Raw genomic sequence first — 18,206 nt, 5'->3', positions numbered from 1 at the left:
CTTGGATTTGTAATTTAAGACAAAGAGAACAAGGTAATACCCACCAACTTTGGAAAAGTCATATTCAAATCAATTATAGAAGACACTTTCTAATAATTCAGTTATCAAATACAGCTCACCAGCTAAAAATGGTTCTGCCTCAGCCATTCTGTTCCCAACTTAGACCAACAGTGTCCAGTTTTTGTTTTTTGTTCTTCCCCAGAACAGTCAGATAGCAACACATTAGTCATGGACACATGAACAAGGGTCACTAACAACTCATCTGTTGCAGGGGAGTCACAGTTTACCAAATAATTAACAATTGTGATGGCGTCATTGCTTGAACCTTGAAAAAGTTTACAGGGAAAAAAAAAAAAAAAAAAAAAACCCCAAAACACACCAAACAAACCTCTCCAAAAACAAGAAAAATTTCAACTACATCTTTTAATCAAATATGAATGGTTCCAAGCATTAAATAATGTTGAAAAGACAAACTTTCTAGTTTAAACTAAAGTAAATATTTCTGATTTTGAGCCAGGTACTCACTGAAGCCAAGGACATTTTCTTGATTTCTGCTTCTGCTTCCTGTCTTCGCTCTTCCTAAAATCCAAAAGTAAGTCATCCAGTAATTGAGTCCCAACAATCCTAATACTCATTTTTACCATCCTTTTGAAACAGCCCTTTGCATACAGCAGGGGGAAACTTAGTTCCTACCAGTGGAATCTCCTCAGGAAAACTGTTAAACCACTCAGAATTTCAAAATGGAGTTTAATGGGGTCACTTTTCTACATACAGCAAATTAAACCACTTAACTCCTGAAAAGGAGTGGAAAGGTTTCAAAGAACTATTTGAGAACATCTGCAAAGACAGCTGGGACAATCATACAAATAAATGAAGAATACACCAATTCCATTTATGTTATGAAGATGTTTTCCTTAAACTCATCCAAACATTTCACATTTGTGAAATCATTTATTTCAGAGCAAATTCTAAGCTTATAATATTAAGTTTTAAAAATGTTACAATATTTACAAGACAGATGGCAGAGAAAACCTGGTGGTATAAATACCTGCCAGTAAAAATGGCAGATTAAATAATTTTATCTCTTTGAAGATCCTTGTTCAATACTGAACATAATGAGGAGCCCCAGGGGGTTAGGCACCTTATCCCAAATGTTCTACTGTCATAGTTTTAGCCCCTCAACATTCTTCTTCAAGTTTAAGAGCTCCTGTTCCTGCCTTCTTTTTTCCAGCTTGAAGGCTAATTTGTTAGCTTTCTTCTCCACTCTCCGTTCCTGTGTAAGAACACATTAGTGTTACTCAAATCTTTAAACTGATGAAGATTAACTTTACAGAAGAAAATTTCCACGACCACCCGCCTGCCACAAGCTCTTTGTACATCTCCCATTACCTTGCGCTCTTCTTTTATAGCTTGCTTCCTTGCTTTTTTATCTTCTTTGCTTTCATTTTTAGATCGAGGTTGGGTTGACACCTTTGGCAGATCACTGCCATTAATCATCTGCATTCGTTCAACTTGTTTTGCTGTGAGTCCTTTCTTAGGTAAGACATTGAGAGGTATTCCTGTTTTAGAAGATATTCGGATTTGTTTGGGCTGAAATAAAGATAAAATCATACTAAGGTCATTTCCCATTCCTATCAAAAAACAGTTCACTAATGACACACTGTTCTTGCTTTTTCTAATAGTGCTGCCAGCCATGAAGGGATACAGCCACTGTGAGAAAATAATTTGTACATGCCATTACCTGCATTGCGTACTTCAAAGAGCTCAGGACCCTAGGACTTACCTTTGGTTGATACTTGATAAGTTGTGGATGGTTATATAAATTTGAGTATGTACCTTTAAAAAAAAAAAAAAAAAAACATGTACCATGAGTATACTTTCAATTCAGCAAAGCATTACTGAGTTCCTACTATATCCCCAACTTTGGTGTTTTCATAGTTCAAAATAATGGAGTGTCTCTTCTAAATGTTTTTAAATTGTTTGCAACTTAGTGATGGGAGTATTATGTCTTCCAAATCATTTTCACAAAGCATATACATTTTCAAATAATTGATACACTTAATACTTAAAAAAAAACTCTACCTTTTGCAGTAAAATGGACACTACAATACTTACTACAAATAGATTCACAATCCCACTTCTCTTTGGCTTCTTCAAGAACTACAGTAATAACCTCTTCCTCCTCAGACCCATCAAGTTCATTCATTAACAAGTCCTGATCCTCGAAGGGTTCAAGAGTATTCAGTTTTACACAACTTGTGGTTGAGTTTTCAAAAATGGAGACAGAAGAGGGGAAAAAAACCCACGCATTATTATACTGTTACTAAAGGTGTACTTGAAAGCTATGGAAATATAGCATTTAGAAAAAATCCTAGCTCTCCCCAGCCCCAACTTGACCTTCCAGCACATTCATTCCACTGACAGAAAAGGGATCTTTGCAGGGCTCTAATACAAGAACAAGATGGCAACTTTCCTAAAAAAAAATTTTTTTTTTTTTTTTTAAAGCCTCAAAAAGTATTCCCCAGGGCACCTGGGTAGCTCAGTTGCTTAAGTGACTGCCTTCAGCTCAGGTCATGATCCCAGAGTCCTGGGACTGAATCCTGCATTGGGCTCCCAGCTCCATGGGGAGTCTGCTTCTCCCTCTGACCTTCTCCCCTCTCATGCTCTCTCTCATACTCTAATAAATAAAATCTTAAAAAAAAAAAAAAAGTATTACCTGATCTGTCTCTTCAAAGTAGTCACATATCTACTCAAAATACATAGCCCTTGTCCTACTGTAGAATCTGCAAACAACGATAATCGTGGAGTATCAGACCCTTCCAGCAAATGTAAACACCTCATTAGTTTCTTACAGAAAAATCACCTCAATATGGATGCTGACCTGATTTGTCAAGCATTTGGCTGTAAAATTATGCTAATATGGCTGGAGAAACAAACTCTTATCTTTCTATGTGCCATAAATACCAACTCAGAATACCTGACATTTTAAGAAGATGAAGAGAGTGTATATAATTAGAAGTCAGACTAACTTTTCAGTCAAAGAGGCTAAAAAGCACCACCTCACTCTCCAAGTGGAATGTGACCTTATACTCCTAATTCTAACCCTAGCTCTTCCACTCTCTTAGGTGAGAGCAATAGAGGAAGTGGTTCTCAGGAGGTTCCCATTTGTTACAATTAGGTTCAGAATCGTAACATCAAAATGTGAGTCAAAACTGACGGAAAACATACAATTTTCTTCTTTTTCAAGATTTGTCAGAAAGTGAGAGAGCACAAGGAGGGGGAATGGCAGGCACAGGGAGAAACAGGCTCCTTGCTCAGCAGGAACTCGATTCCAGGACCTGAGCTGAAGACAGCTGCCTAACACACTGGGCCACCAAGGAGACCCCAAACATACCATTTTCTTAATATAGATTGTGACTGGATAATTTTCTAGATTCAGATGTCCAAATACAGACTTTATTTAAAAATGCAAAAAAGCAAATAAACAAGAAAAGTCATCGTACTTCTCTGCCTTCTCTTTGTAGTAGTCATTCAAGACTTCCTCTAAGCGACTGCTGTCTACTTGAATGCAACCTTCCAATTCAGCATTATCCAGAGCTCCAATTTCATCATCATCATATTGCTCATAAAACTTGAATGCAGAGGGAAAAGATGCCACGAAAATTAATGTATTAAGACTATAACATTTAAAATGTTATTTTTATGTTCATCTTTTTTTAAAGATTTTATTCTTTTAAGTGATATCTACACCCAAAGTGGGGCTTAAGTTCCCAACCACACGATTAAGTCACATGCTTCATCAACTGAGCCAGCCAGGAACCCTGATTTTTACATTAATTTTACTGCTCCACAGTACTTAAGCACTACCTTGGATATCATAACTACCATTACAATATTAGCAGGGATTAGCACCATGACAACAGAATGTGGAAAACATTCTACCCAGTACTTTAAGACTTATATTTAGCCTAAAAATAGGCTGCCATTTTGGGGGGAAAGATTTATTTATTTTAGAGGGAGAAAGAGCACAAGCAGGGTGAGGGAGAGACAAGAGAGGGAGAATCTCAAGCAGACTCCCCGCTGAGCGTAGAGCCCAGCTCAACTTGGGATTGTGACCTGAGCTGAAATCAAGAGTTGGACGCTTAAGTGACTGAGCCACCCAGGTGCCCCAAATTAATAGGAAAGTGCAAGGCAATCATTCTGTTCAGCTTAGAGGACAAAGCTACCTAGAAATCTTTACCTCGGAATATTTTACAGATGCTTTTAAATTCACTGATTATTTGAAGTAAAAGACCATATACCTAAGCAGTCTCCTTTAAATGTACTTTATTTCAGGGATGCCTGCCTGGCTCAGTAGGTAGGACATGCAACTCTTGATCTCAGGGTGGTTGAATTCAAGCCCCAGAGTGGGCTTGGAGCCTACTTAAAAAAATAAAGTAAAAAATAAATAAAATTTCATTCTTGTTTAGATGTATACTGTATTTCTGGAATGTTAAGGGTAAAAAGGGGGTGATGGTGACTCCTGAAGAGTGAAGTTATCTGTAATAGTTTGCCTACTAGTACTTAGTGAAAAGGTAGCAAAATTAGAATCCTTTAGATTCACCTTGAAGGAAACCATTCATTCATTCATTCATCATTTACTGAATGCTCTGAATTCTTATCATATGCCAGACACCATGTCAGACCTTGGGATATGTCAGTGAGCAAACACACACAAAAAACTGAAGGCAATGGAATTTTGTTTATGCTCAGACCAATGCCCGAGGAAAACAGCATAATCTTGGGGACTGGAGTCAGAGGTTCAGAATCAAAATGTCAAATCTCTCTGAAGAAAGTCCAGAGATTACATTAGTCATCTCTGACCTATATGCATTCTTTACAGAATTAAAACTAGGATGGTTTTATGGTCTGCTTTAATAAGACATAAGCTCTTTCTAATGCTGAAAGTTCTGGCTTTGAGTTCTAAGGTCATATGAAATTTACCAGGAACTTGTATTAAAAGGCCTCTTATCTGGGGACCTTACCTTCTCAAATCTCTCATCATGAAGAGTCAGCTGTTCATTTCTCCTCATGACTGAGGATGTTATAGAATACTCAGTAAAGCGGCTTTTTGTTTCCTCTTCCCAGAATAAGTGATTTTCTACAGTCCCAGGAGGTTTTCCAGGGATAGACATGGTCTCATCTGATGAGCCCGCAGAGCCATAGTTATCGTCATCACCACCTCTTTCCTTCTCATCATCCATGTCTTCCCACTCACTGTCATCTTCGGCCTCAGATTTCCTAAGCCAGAGTCATAAATTAACTGTCAAAACAACTTGAGAAACAACAGAACCAAATGACTTTACACAACTAAAATTTGAGGGTATTTCAGGGAGGATTCCTGTTTAGGCAGGAACAGCTGTGCTGCTTGACCTGTCTGGTATGGCTTGAAAAGTAATAAACCAGCTATCAGGCAAGTTGGACTTTAGCCCCACCTATTGTTGGTTTGTAAAGACCTCAAGTTTCACATTTTCTGCTCTGAAATACAAAAGTCAAACACTAAATGCTCTAAAAAACTGGTTCCAGTTAGGTACCATTCTACTGAAAAAGCAACAGTCAGGTCATCCCTGATTCAAAAGAAACCCCACGTACTGTGTATCTGTTCTGTTTTCTTCTGTTGGCTTATTGGCCTGAAGAATAAAATCATCTTCAAGCACGTTATCTGGATTATCAAAGTCAAAATCATCATCAAGGGCTGCAACAATGTCAGGATCAAAATCCAGCCGAGGTCCTAGAAGGAAAACAAAAAGTGAGCAGTAATTCCTAAGAAAACATGATTCCTTTACTTACCATAACTGAGTACCTATTACCTAAACTGATTTACTTACTATTAACTGAGTACCTATTATATGCTGCATTCTACTTAGGTACAGAGAATTAAAAAATGATTAAAAACTTCAAGTTTGGTCTAGCGAGGAACAGAGAGGGACGACTATAAGAAAATAAAATAGGGGGAAAATAACATCTCTGGTTTTAGTACCCAATTGTAAAAACTCTTGCATTATAGATCTGCAAAATTATACTGTGTCTACTTAGTAAAATTCAAGGTTTTCACCTGCAGGAAGAATCTGGGCTTTAAATTCACCTATTAGAAGTAACCCAAATTAAGCATGTGTAGCTTGGTGAACTGTTTTTCCAGGCTAGGAGATTTTAATAAATCCCAAAACTGTTTCTTCAGCCATGGTCTTTTGTGTGTAAAAACAGAATCCACAGAATACTTCAACTTTGTAAACCGACATGCTTCCAACATCTTTCATAACATGGTCACTGCTCGACTCTCCAGCCTCGTTTCATATTAATTCTTACCACTCTAGGCATGCTAAAATGTGATTTCCTACTCATGTTCTCTCAATTCTGCACATACAGTTTCCTTTTTGGAATATTCTCTCCTCCCCACCCTACCCTCCTTTATCCACCTACTTTCTACCTAAGAAATTAATTTAGACACCATTTTCTCCAGGACACCTTTCCCACTATTAACTAACCATTATTTATTCATTTGAACTGTAATCGTAATTTCGTATTTATTGTCTATCCTTCCCAATTGATGATATATTCCTTGAGGTCAGGGATTATGCTTTATTCTGATTTAACCCGAGACCCCATCATGGAGTGCTAACTCAAAAATCTACAGAATGAATAAAAGAATGAATGCTATGTGGCAAATATTGCTTAATAATTAACCAAACATCACTTCTGTGTTTGTTCTAAAATACAATGTTAATACTACAAAAAACCCAACAAACAAACCAAAACACTCCAAACAATTTTTCAGTTTATCTGGAACAGATGGTAAAATGGACTTCTATAAAATATTAGACTCTACGGAGAAATTCTGAAAGGAGATGAAGTCTATACGTATGTTAAGGCTAAGCAAATACTGTTGTTTCCTCTTTAAGAGGTTAGGTCAAGGTTAAACTTCCCCTACTTGACCCAAAACCAATTTTCCCACTTCACTCTCCAAACAGAAACTCTAAAGACTAAAAACTTGACGGCAATAAAAAAGGAATCCCGATCACTCATCCCTTCTGAATAATCTCTAATCTAAATTCAGACATCTCAATTGTTTTAACACTTTATTAGAGAGAGAAAAACTCCCATTGCTAAACTTTCCTTTTTGTAAAACATATCAAGTCACTTGAAAAGCTTAAGAAATTAAGCACACCTGAAACAGGAGCTGCTTTATTCAACAATCCAACATCTTCCTCAAACTCTGATGCAAATACCGATGAAGGCAATTTAATTCCCGTGGTCTTAAAAGAGAAATTACACAATGGTTAGATTGAGAAATACTTCTGACCTACTATACTGGATTGAAGTGTCCTCCCCAAAATTCATGTCCACCCAGCAGCTCAGAATGTGACCTTATTTGGGAACAGGATCCTTGCAGATGTAATTAGTTAAAATGAGATGACAGTGGATAACGGTGGGCCATAATCCATAAAGACTAGTGTGTCCCTGTAACAAGGCCATGTGATGACACAAAGAAACACGTGGAGAATGCCACATGAAGACAAGAGCAGACTGGAGTGATGGATCTACAAGCCGAGGAACATAAGGGATTTCTGGCAGCCACTGAAAGTGAGGAGATAGGTGAAGGACACTGTTCTTGCCCTGAGCCCCCACAATGGAAGCAACACTGCGGAAAGCTTACCTTCAGACTTCTGGCCTCCAGAGCTGTGAGAATAAATTTCTGTTGTTTTAAGCCACCCAGTGGTAAGGTGTGGTAATTTGTTTTAGCAGTTCTCGAAAAACGAATGCAACTAAGTTCTGCCTTCTCACTCACTTGCACTCCAGTAAAATATTTGAAACTTGTATATCTTATCATCCTTTCACAAACGGATCCCCTGGAATACTTCACAAAGCCTCCTCCAGCACATTACTCCATTTAATCCTTGTGGGATATCTGCATGTGATAGTCAATAAAAGCTAAGAAAGGTCAAATGCCATGCCTACCTGAAACTAGTCATTAAGTGAGGTTCTGGGATTCAAATCCAGGTTTTGTAATGCCACTCTCCTCAAGTTTCAAAATTTAACCTTATCCCTCGTAAAATGAGATAACATGCCAATCTCTGGTAAAGGCACAGCATTTCTCTGAATTGGCCATCTTAAATCCCGGGGTGGTCATAAATCATTTCTCTCCATCTCCATAGCCCTTTGAACTCTCTTGTGTACTGTGATTGCACGTAAGTCTTTTGGGCACCATCGTACTCATGGCTAACCAAGACACAGATTATTACCACCACTGTTTAGACAGTCTGTACCTAATCCAACCTTCTTATCACTTCCAGATTAAAACTCCTTTATTTTGTGACCTTCTTGAACTTATAACAGGTTTTGATTTTTCACTCCTGATTTTCAAAGTCTATACAATCAAGGCCTACTTACTATTCTATACATCCAAATCTATTACTATTACTTAATAATACTGCATCCATGTAAATCACATCCAATTCCTCACATCATGGAATAATTCAAAGTGATTTATGGAGCACACATATGCCAGACACTATGATCCACACTACTACCTATGTCCCTTCTGACTGGAATGTTTCCTTCCTGCTTCAATACAACCCACCCTTTAGGGCCCAAATCAGTTCCTCCCTCCTCCATGAAGCACTTCTTGACCACTCTTCTAGAACTTTCCTTTGGGTAAATCCCTTCATTCTTCACACCATACACAATACACCTCAGTATGTGCTGGCACATATTTTCTGACTGATCCTTATGCTTTAGTGTGATCTTATCAACCAGTTACCAATGTAAGGGTTACCACGTTACCTATCTCTTGCACCTCACCACCCACCTCATCCTCGGTCTAGAAGCAGGCAGAAAGCTGAGATGTATTTCTTACTGGCTCATGCAGCATGTGGAATTGGAAGCTTCTGGGGAGCACGACTGAAAAGCTATGTAGAGGAATGCACAGCCAGCAAACCTAGCTTCCAAAATGTGTTTCTTGGGGGCATAAGCATAGCAAAAGATCTGGTTTTCCACTATAATGTTGTTGTTGGTTTGTTTTTTTTTTTTAAGAGTTTTAGTGAGATGGAATTAATGTAACCATACAATTCAGCCAATTAAAGTACACAATTTAATTCTTGGTATATTATTAAAAATTACAAAATACGCAATTTTGTTTTGCTGTTTTTTTTTGAGAGGAGAAAGAGAGAATGTGCACGCACTAGCAGGGAGGGGAGAAACAGGGGGAAAGAATCCCAAGCAGGCTCCATACTCAGTTCAGAGAGCAGTGTGGGGGCTCCGTCTCACAATCCTGAGGATCCTGACCTGAGTCGAAATCATGACTGAGCCACCCAGGCATCCCACTGCTTTGCCTCGTCTTAAAAATATTCTGTGATTATCTATCCTTGGAATGTACGGTTATTTAAAAAAGGAAAGATCAGTTTGTGTTTAGTAAATTTACCTTTGGTGATCTTTATCAAATCTTGAAAAACAGTCAAAAGAACCATACACAATTCAGTTTAGATAGTGACTATTTTTTAAAAAAGAAATGTTTTTTACTTGCAGTAGTTCTGAACTCTGCTGAGTTTGCCCAACTGCTTTCTACCATGTTGGTACCTGCTTTCTTTCATGTGACAGTTGGACTGCTTATTTCTGTACTGCTTTATTTTGTTTCTAGAGTTTATTCAATATTTCTAGTTTACTCAATTCTGGTGGTTTCAAATTACTCTGAAGTCAAAAAAAGCACATGGACTCATCCATAGTTTTTCATCATGCTACAGAAAACTGATGGCATTTTTGTTTTTAAACATCATTCTCTCAGCCTTATAAACATCACGGAAGTGTCCATTTAAGAGCCTTTTTGTATTAAAAAGCCAACTAAATAGTGATTATCTTTACCCAAAATGAATTAATTATTAAAAGCTAATCTTTCAAAAGCCAATACAATTCAGCCAGAAGAATCTTATAACTTCATTAAGACTTATCTCCCTAAGATAAAGTTGAACAACGATTGGACACTCTCCCCTCCCTGAGTCTTGGAAGGAGGTGAGCCTCTAAGATACACATCCTACTCCTGATAGTGTCACCTAGGGAAAGAAGAGTACAGAAGCTGGTTGTTATGACAGAGATGTAGGAATGGGATACACAAGCCTTACAAGAGAGCTACAATCTAGGGAGTGAGGGAACAGCTGCATTCATTACCTTCCTTTGGGATAATACCCTGAAACCTAGCCCTTTTGACTCCCCGTAAGCAACAAACTATAGACTGGAGAAGCTATGATTTTACTTCCCTGAAGAAAAGAATGCCTAGATCATGAGAGGAGTGGAGGATGAGAAGTGGGAGAAATTGATGCCCTTTTTAGCTCTTTTTTGTTAATAAACCCAATAAATGAGTATCTTCTACTTTTTTTTTTTTTTTAAGTATAAAAAGTATGAAGCTTCACAGGAAAATTTACTGTATACTAATACTAAACAAAAAGATAAAGGCATAAGACATGGGCATCTTTAACATTAACACGGGAAAAAAAAGCTTAAATAAATAGTATTAATTTCATATTAAATATGTGCTCTCATTTATACTCAAAGAAAAAATTTAAATTGACTGCATTTTGGTTGAGAAGAGTCACAGGAACTTCATTACAATATACTGCTTCTATTCTCCGGGTTAGCCTGCAGCTTTTTACAACTATTAAAGATATGAATATTCTGCAAAAATTAAGTTCTATCTATGAGACACTTTATGACATTGAATAGTTGTTAATATACACAATGTCAGCTGCTTTTCTTCTACTGAAAGGTTCTAATATAACCATAATTATTAGTCAAAATTCTAACCATTGTCAAAGGTTGCTACTTTTTTTTTTTTTTTTTTTTTTTAAAGGTTGCTACTTTTAAAAAAGGATTTGAGAGAGAGAGCCCAAGTGCATGTGAGCAGGGAGGCGGTGGGAAAGAGAGTTAAAGCAGATTCTGCACTCACCACTGAGCCTGACTTGAGGTTTGATAGCACAACACTGAGATAACTACCTGAGCCAAAACCAAGTCAGACACTTAACTGACTGCACCACCCAGACACCCAAAGATGCCTTCTTTTGACAGCTGCCACCAGAGAACAAGCAGCCTACTCTCTCCTGATGGTACATACATGTACACACATATAAAATTTTAAGTAGGGCATGGCTTATTTTTGTGTTCTTAAGATTGATACCATTTCTTGCCTCAGTTATCTTGATTTATAAGTGGTTTTCTCATTCACTCCCAAATATACTGGTAAGAAGTCTTACTGAAATTACTAAAGTTTCCTCTTTTTCATCTCTTCTTTCGGGTGCACTGGAAGTACTTATGGGAATAAGTTCTGAGGGGCCAGATGGTTCCTTCAGGTGCTGCAGATAGTCATAGTCATCATCAAAGAACACACCATACTTCCTCTGTTCTGCTCGCCTTTCTTCATCATTTATCTAGGATAATAAACAAAATGGAATTAGTACCTCTTTCAAGCATAAGCCAGAGGAACCTTCCAGTGAACACAGCTTTCAGAACAGGACACAGATGGCGCAAGAACATTTTGGCTGAGAAAAATGAGACAAAGAATTCTTGATAAACTTAAAAAAAAAAAAAGTTTCTGAACACGAGTGCTATATAAAATTTAAATGTAATGAAAACAATTCCTGCTTCTACATTTCTGTGCAACTATTTAAGACAAGACAGAAAGAAAAAAAAAAAAGTGTTAGTGAGGATGTGGGGAAAAAAGGAATACTTGTGCACTGCTGCTGGGAATATAAGTTCGTCAAGTCACTATGGAAAACAGAATGGAGGTTCTCCCCAAAATTAAAAATAGGAATAGCACACAATCCAATAATTCCACCAGTATTCACCCAAAGAAAATGAAAACACTGACTGAAAAAATATATAGACTCCTATGTTTACTGCAGCATTATTTACAACAGCTAAGAAATGAAAGCAACCCAGGTGTCCACTAACAGATGAATGGATAAACGCACACATAAATATTACTTAGCCGTATAAAGAGTGAGATCTTGCCATCTGCGACATGGTGGACCTAGAGGGTATTGTGCTCAGTGAACTAAGTCAGAGAAAGACAAACATCATATGATTTCACTTATATGTGGCATTAAAAACAAACAAACAAACAAACAAAACCAAGCAGAAACAGATCCACAGGGGCACCTGGGTGGTTCAGTCAGCTAGCATCTGCCTTCCGCTCAGATCATGATCGCAGGGTCCTGAGATCAAGCCCTGGCTTGGGTACCCTGCTCAAGCATGGGGTCTGTTTCTCCCTCTCCTGCTGGCTTGCTCTCGTGTACACTCTCTCCCTCAAATAAATAAATAAAATCTTAAAAAACAAAAGAAAAGAAAGAAACAGATCCATAAATACAAAATAAAAAAGACTGATGGCTGCCAAGTAAGGGGGAGGGGATTGGCAAAAGAGGTGGAGGGAGCAGGAGATACAGGCTTCCAGTTATGTAACGAATAAGTCATGGAAATTAAAGATACAGCAGAGGGAATAGAGCCAATAGTACTATAATAGTACTGTATAGTGACAGGCAGTAACTACACTTGAGAGCACAGTGTAATGTACAGACATGTCAAATCACTATGCTGTACACCTGAAACTAATGGAACATTCTATGTCTAAGTACACTTCAATTAAAAAAAAAATTTTCAAGCCAAGAAACACACATGGTTTTATCATGTGCTTGGGAGAGTTAACAGACTAAAGGGTCTTGAAAATCAGGTACAATTTCTTGTATTTATATGCAAAGAAACTTCTCAACATACAACAAAAACAGGCTTTACTAAAAAAGCTAAATATAGCCAAAGTTCTCCAAGACTTTCTTCCAAATTTGCCCACAATAATACTCTGACAATTATCACGTCAACATTTTAAAGGCTTCCTGGCATTTCCTTTCATTTTTCTTTCTTTTTTTAAATTTATTTGACAGAGAGAGAGACAGCGAGAGAGGGAACACAAGCAGGTAGTGGGAGAGGGAGAGGGAGAAGCGGGCTTCCCACCTGAGCAGGGAGCCTAAGGCAGGGCTCAATCCCAGAACCCTGGGATCATGACCGGAGCCAAAGGCAGACCCTTAATGAATAAGCCACCCAGGTGCCCCTTCGTGGCATTTTCTAAAGCTAATTCATGAGTTCTAATGTTTTACATTTCATGAGATGAGTGATGAGGACACAAACAGTAACCTATGATTTTTTGAAATGACAGGATCTTAAGGAACGAAACCAGAGATATGCCCTAAATATCATGCAGAATTGTAACTGGTTTAGTAAATATTTAGTATTATTGTGCAATATTTGCTCATTTAAATAAAGATGCTTTACTCTCTCAATCCAACGTGCAAGACAAAAAATCAGTACATTTACTAAAAACTTTAAATTTGGGTAACAAAATCTAGATTTTGTTACCCAAAAGATCACCGTTGCTGGAGAATAGCAGCTAACAATTTATTTAGGGACTACTGACAGTCTACCTGCAAACTTATTGGCTAACAAACAGGACCTACTTTCTGTGTGGGTAACAGAACCCTCTGAGGTGCAGTTTCATCTGCTGCTAAAGGATCCCGTTGACTCCGGTGGACCAGGTGAAAAGATACAGCTTTCTTCTTTTCTATAAAAGGCTTTTTCTTCCTGTGAGGCTTCAAAGGAACAGAATCAGAACAAGCTATCAAAGGAAACAAACACACACACACACAAACCCATAATCCATATACAAACCTCCAGTAAGTTATGTGAAGGATCAACAGATTTCTAAAACTTACATTTTTATGATAGGCAACATTAACAATGTTCGACAAAATCTGTAGTCACCTTCCTTCAATGTACATTTGATGGCACTTACTGTGCTAAACTTTTTTCTAAATTTAACTTTATTTTTTTCAGTGTTCCAAAATTCATTGTTTATGCACCAGACTCAGTGCTCCACACAATAGGTGCCCTCCATAATACCCACCACCAGGCTCACCCTACCCCAACTCCGCCCCCCTCCAAACCCCTCAGTCTGTCTGGGTGCTGGGGATACAGCAATGAGGTCGGAGTCCCTATGCTTATCAAGCAAATCACCAAAGAAATGATTTTAAGTAAGGAAAACAGCGATCTGCAAATGTCTGAAGATTACTTTATACTGCCAGCTCAGAGAAGGTCCCTGACAGGCTGTAGCAGAAGGACAAATAACCTGCCACAGTTAAACCTGGGGAAGACCATTTCAGGCAGTGACACACCTGTTGCACCGACTATTAAACGAAACCAGGACAACACAGCTTCATTTAAATAAGATTCATCATCTCTTTCGCCACTCTCGCTACCCTTCCCAACTTGACCTGCTAAGTGAGAAAGCATCATCCCAGTTAAGCAAAGCTTTTTTTTTTTTTTTTTGCTTTGGGCCCAACCTTAGACTCTCCCACAAGTTCCCTTTGCCCAGAGCAAACACAGATGAGCGGACAACTACCACTCCAACGTCTGGAGAAACCACCCAAGTCTCAGGAAGCACAAGGTGGTGCACTCGTGTCCTGCGTTCACAGATTCTTTAGGCCCCTCGGGATAAAGAGGAAGCCATTCTCCTCTGTCCACGCCCCCAAGGAGGCTAGGCTGTGGGAGACGCACTGTAAACGCAAAGTATGCCCAGGGTGGTGCGGGTGACCACACGCAGGCACTGGGCCGCGAGCCCCCTCCCCGCACCTGCGGACCAGCCCTCCCAGTCCCCGCCCTCAGCAGCCACTCGCACCAGAGGAACCAGCCCGGCCGTCAGCAAAACCAGAGCGCCCCGTCCCCGAGACAACAAAGACGTGCTCACCATGTTGCAGCCGTGCGACGCTCGCCCCAGACAAGGGCGACGACAGCACCCTCCTCGCTACCACACGAACGCTGCGAGACCCGGCTGCCGGCAGCGTCCTTAGGCCGCACCACACGTGCAACGCCGGGATCCGGACAGGAAGTTAAGCGCAGACCGTGGAAATGGGCCAATCGCCGAAGAGCTGGAGGGGTCGCGGACGGAAGTTACCCGCAGCTCTCATCGTCCAACGCTCGCGAGAAGCTACTGGGAGGTGGGGCTGTTTTCACCACCGGGAGGGCGGGGTTTTTCGGGCCAAAATTAAGTAAATTGGGAAACGGAGTTGTGGGCGCTTTTGTGGCGGTGAGGAGCGAAGCGGGGTTGCTGTTTCTGGGGGGAACTTGCTTTTGTAGCGCCCTCTACCGAGAACAGAGGCGACATATTTAGCATCCCCAATGACAATGACAATTGTATGCACACACACACATACACACACACGGTGTCCACCCTCCGGGGTCACTGAGGTACCGTCTCTTAGGGGCTGGCGGGGAATTGGTTGCCTTAGCAACGGAGGATCAAGGCCTCGCTATTCTAGGCTGCACCATACTTAACCAGGTGTTTGTTCAAAGATTGGGTGAACAAAACCCCTGAGATTTTGTTGACAGTAGAGGCATTTCAACCAATAAAATATATTTGGAATCTCTTTGGTGTTTGCATACCTTATCTTATAAGGAGGATACTAATGTTTATTTTCTTCCAAGTCGTTCGTCCAACGGTTTAACGTGATTTAAGCAAATAGGCTATAATCGACCCTTCTTAGGAAGGGTTCAGTCAGGTGTTGGCACGTTCTCATAACTTCCGTGGCCAAAGAGGGTGGTAATGCATTCATAGTTAAATCAGCAGATCTTTCCTCAAATTGGTGTTTCCCCTTTCCAATCTCTGGCCTCTTCCAAATGTCTGAGTTATCTTGGACTGCGTCTTTATGTCGTCCTATTAATTACCTCTATAGATATTTGTGGAATATTACTCTTATTACAATAAAACTTATGGAAACAATTTAGATTAGGAAAACAAATTGTCTTGGATGATGCTTTCTAACAGATATTATACCTAACACTCCTTTGTGCAGGACGTTGAATATGGTTAAGCTCTGTGAGGGCAGGTTTTGTTTTGGTTTGATTGGCTTTATTTACTACTGTGTCTATCTATCCTCAGGGCCTAGAATAGTGCCTGGTACATATACTCAATATTTGTTTAAATGAATTAATGTGTTGGCACTTTACCTGATTCATGTTTTCATGATTCATGTCAAGGAGAATCATGTTTGCCTCACCAGAGAGGCATTATATCCAGTATCTTACAAATACTAAAACTGAGGCACAGAAAAGTTATTAACTTTCTCAAGGTCACACAGCTAGTAAATGGCAGAGTAGGGATTTAGACAAGCCTCACTAGAGCCTAACCACCTGAATAATGCTTTTTTTTTTTTTAATTTTGAGTAACATTCCGTTACTGTATATATTTGCTGATCTAATACTAACACTAACACATTGCATTCACTGTACTCATGATGTCATTTAATTCCTTTGATAAACCTGTGGTTAGATGACAATTAGCTGATCTTAGAGAGCCTGGAGTTCAGAGCACTGAAATGACTTGCCTAAAGTCACACAATAAATGGAAAAGTTTAGATGCGCAGGCTATCAGTCTCGTCAGGGAGATCACACCCTTCACCATGTGCTACACTGCCTCCATAAGGCAGGCAGCCGGAAAATTCTGTCCATTCTACCTTTCAAATATCCAAAGGTATCACCACATTACTCCTTTTATCAAATTTGTCATTTTTAGTACTCTTAGTCTTACTCTTAGTCTATCATGTCATTTTCCTATATAAAAACTTTCAATGTCTACCCTTTGGCCTCAGGATAAAGTCTAAATTTGTTTGCATGGCAGCCAACAGTTTCTCTCATCTGGCTTCTACCCATCAATTTAGCATCTTGTCTCCTTCTCCCCAACATACCATGCTATAACTTAGCCCTATCAAACTGTTTGCAGTTCCCCAATGTACCTAAAAGAGATTGACTTTGCTATGCCCATCTAAAATCTCTTTCTCTCACCTCCCTGTTCTTGAAGTGCTAGTTTAGCCATTTCTGCCTCTAGGAAACTTACACTCTTCCAAACTAGGGCCCACCCCACATGTTCTCATTGTACCCTGTGATTAGTCTACTCAGATACATCAAATTGTAAATCCATACCATTTTCATCTGTCTTTAGACTCCAACTACAGGTTAACCAAGTTGAGGACAAGGATTTTTGTCTTGCCTAATTTACTTCCCCAGGGCATAGCATAGCAAGGACTCAATAAGAATTGTCCTGTTCAAAGCACTTTACATATATTTACCCTTTAAATTCTTAAAGAAGGACTTAGGTTTACTATCATTATCCTTTTGTTATATGTAAATTAGAGATTGAGAAACAGAAAGTTAAGTGGACTTTTGCCCAAGAGCACAAAGCCATTAAGGGATGCAGCCAAAATATGAACTCGGGTGTAGCTTGAGAGTCACACCCTTAACCATTACAATATACCCCATCTCAAAAAGCCAACACATATGGTGGGTTGACATGTGTTCAAGCCTATTCTGGATGATATCTATTTATCTGTGAGCTTATTTAATATTTGTTGAATACAATATCTAGAACAATGCATTCATTCATATGGTATATATATATATATATATATATATATATATATATCCCTGTCTTGTCTTAACACAGAAGAACATTTCCTATCATAAAAACACCCATAACTGAAATATTAGAGTAATGATAATAAATCCAAACCATACTTCTCCTAGAATCTTATTAGTATGCTCTAATAAACGGCATCCACTTCAAAATGGTTAAACAGAATTTTAATAAATTCATTTTAATTTAATTCCTGGTTTAGTCTAGGCTGTGAAAATTTCATATTTTCCACGTGAAATGAACATGCCTGTTAAAACACGTTTACTGTCTTAGCACTATTTATATCACATTCAGCACTGGTTCTCCGTCAGCATTGCCCAAGGATCCTCAGCACCAGGAAACCAATGTACACAAAAGTGGAGAAAACTTGATTAAATATAGCCAAACTAACTAGACATGGAAGCAGTAACTCGAGGAATTATAAATTACACGCTTGACAATATTAATGGAGCTAATGGAGGCAGTTAATTTCTAAAAAGGGAGAGAGCATCAGGATGGATGGAGCAGGATGTTCACGGTAGCACTGTTTTTAACAGAGAATAATAAAGCAATTAAAATTCCACTAGTAAAGGATTCATTGAAAAAAATTAATACTAGGGTCTATCGTGAAGGTGTTCTAAGGAGCTGCAGATCAACATGGACAGTCACTCAGAAAAAAAAGGCAGGTTGTAGA

General features: G+C 38.9%; 1 protein-coding gene across 1 annotated transcript; it reads right to left on the bottom strand.

Moving 5' to 3' along the window:
- Positions 1-404: 404 nt before the first annotated feature.
- On the bottom strand, positions 405-14,903 carry LTV1 (LTV1 ribosome biogenesis factor). Its single transcript, XM_059400870.1, has 11 exons — positions 14,813-14,903; positions 13,527-13,658; positions 11,277-11,450; positions 7,205-7,292; positions 5,632-5,770; positions 5,025-5,280; positions 3,504-3,631; positions 2,116-2,255; positions 1,784-1,836; positions 1,390-1,590; positions 405-1,273 (listed from the first exon to the last, which is right to left on the bottom strand). Exons 1-11 carry the CDS (start codon positions 14,813-14,815, stop codon positions 1,163-1,165), a joined length of 1,425 nt encoding a protein of 474 aa, XP_059256853.1. The 5' UTR covers positions 14,816-14,903; the 3' UTR covers positions 405-1,162.
- Positions 14,904-18,206: the final 3,303 nt, after the last annotated feature.

Source organism: Mustela nigripes, chromosome 5, assembly GCF_022355385.1.
Source record: "Mustela nigripes isolate SB6536 chromosome 5, MUSNIG.SB6536, whole genome shotgun sequence".
Classification (NCBI taxonomy): domain Eukaryota; kingdom Metazoa; phylum Chordata; class Mammalia; order Carnivora; family Mustelidae; genus Mustela; species Mustela nigripes.
This window is presented reverse-complemented; position numbering and strand designations above follow the sequence as displayed.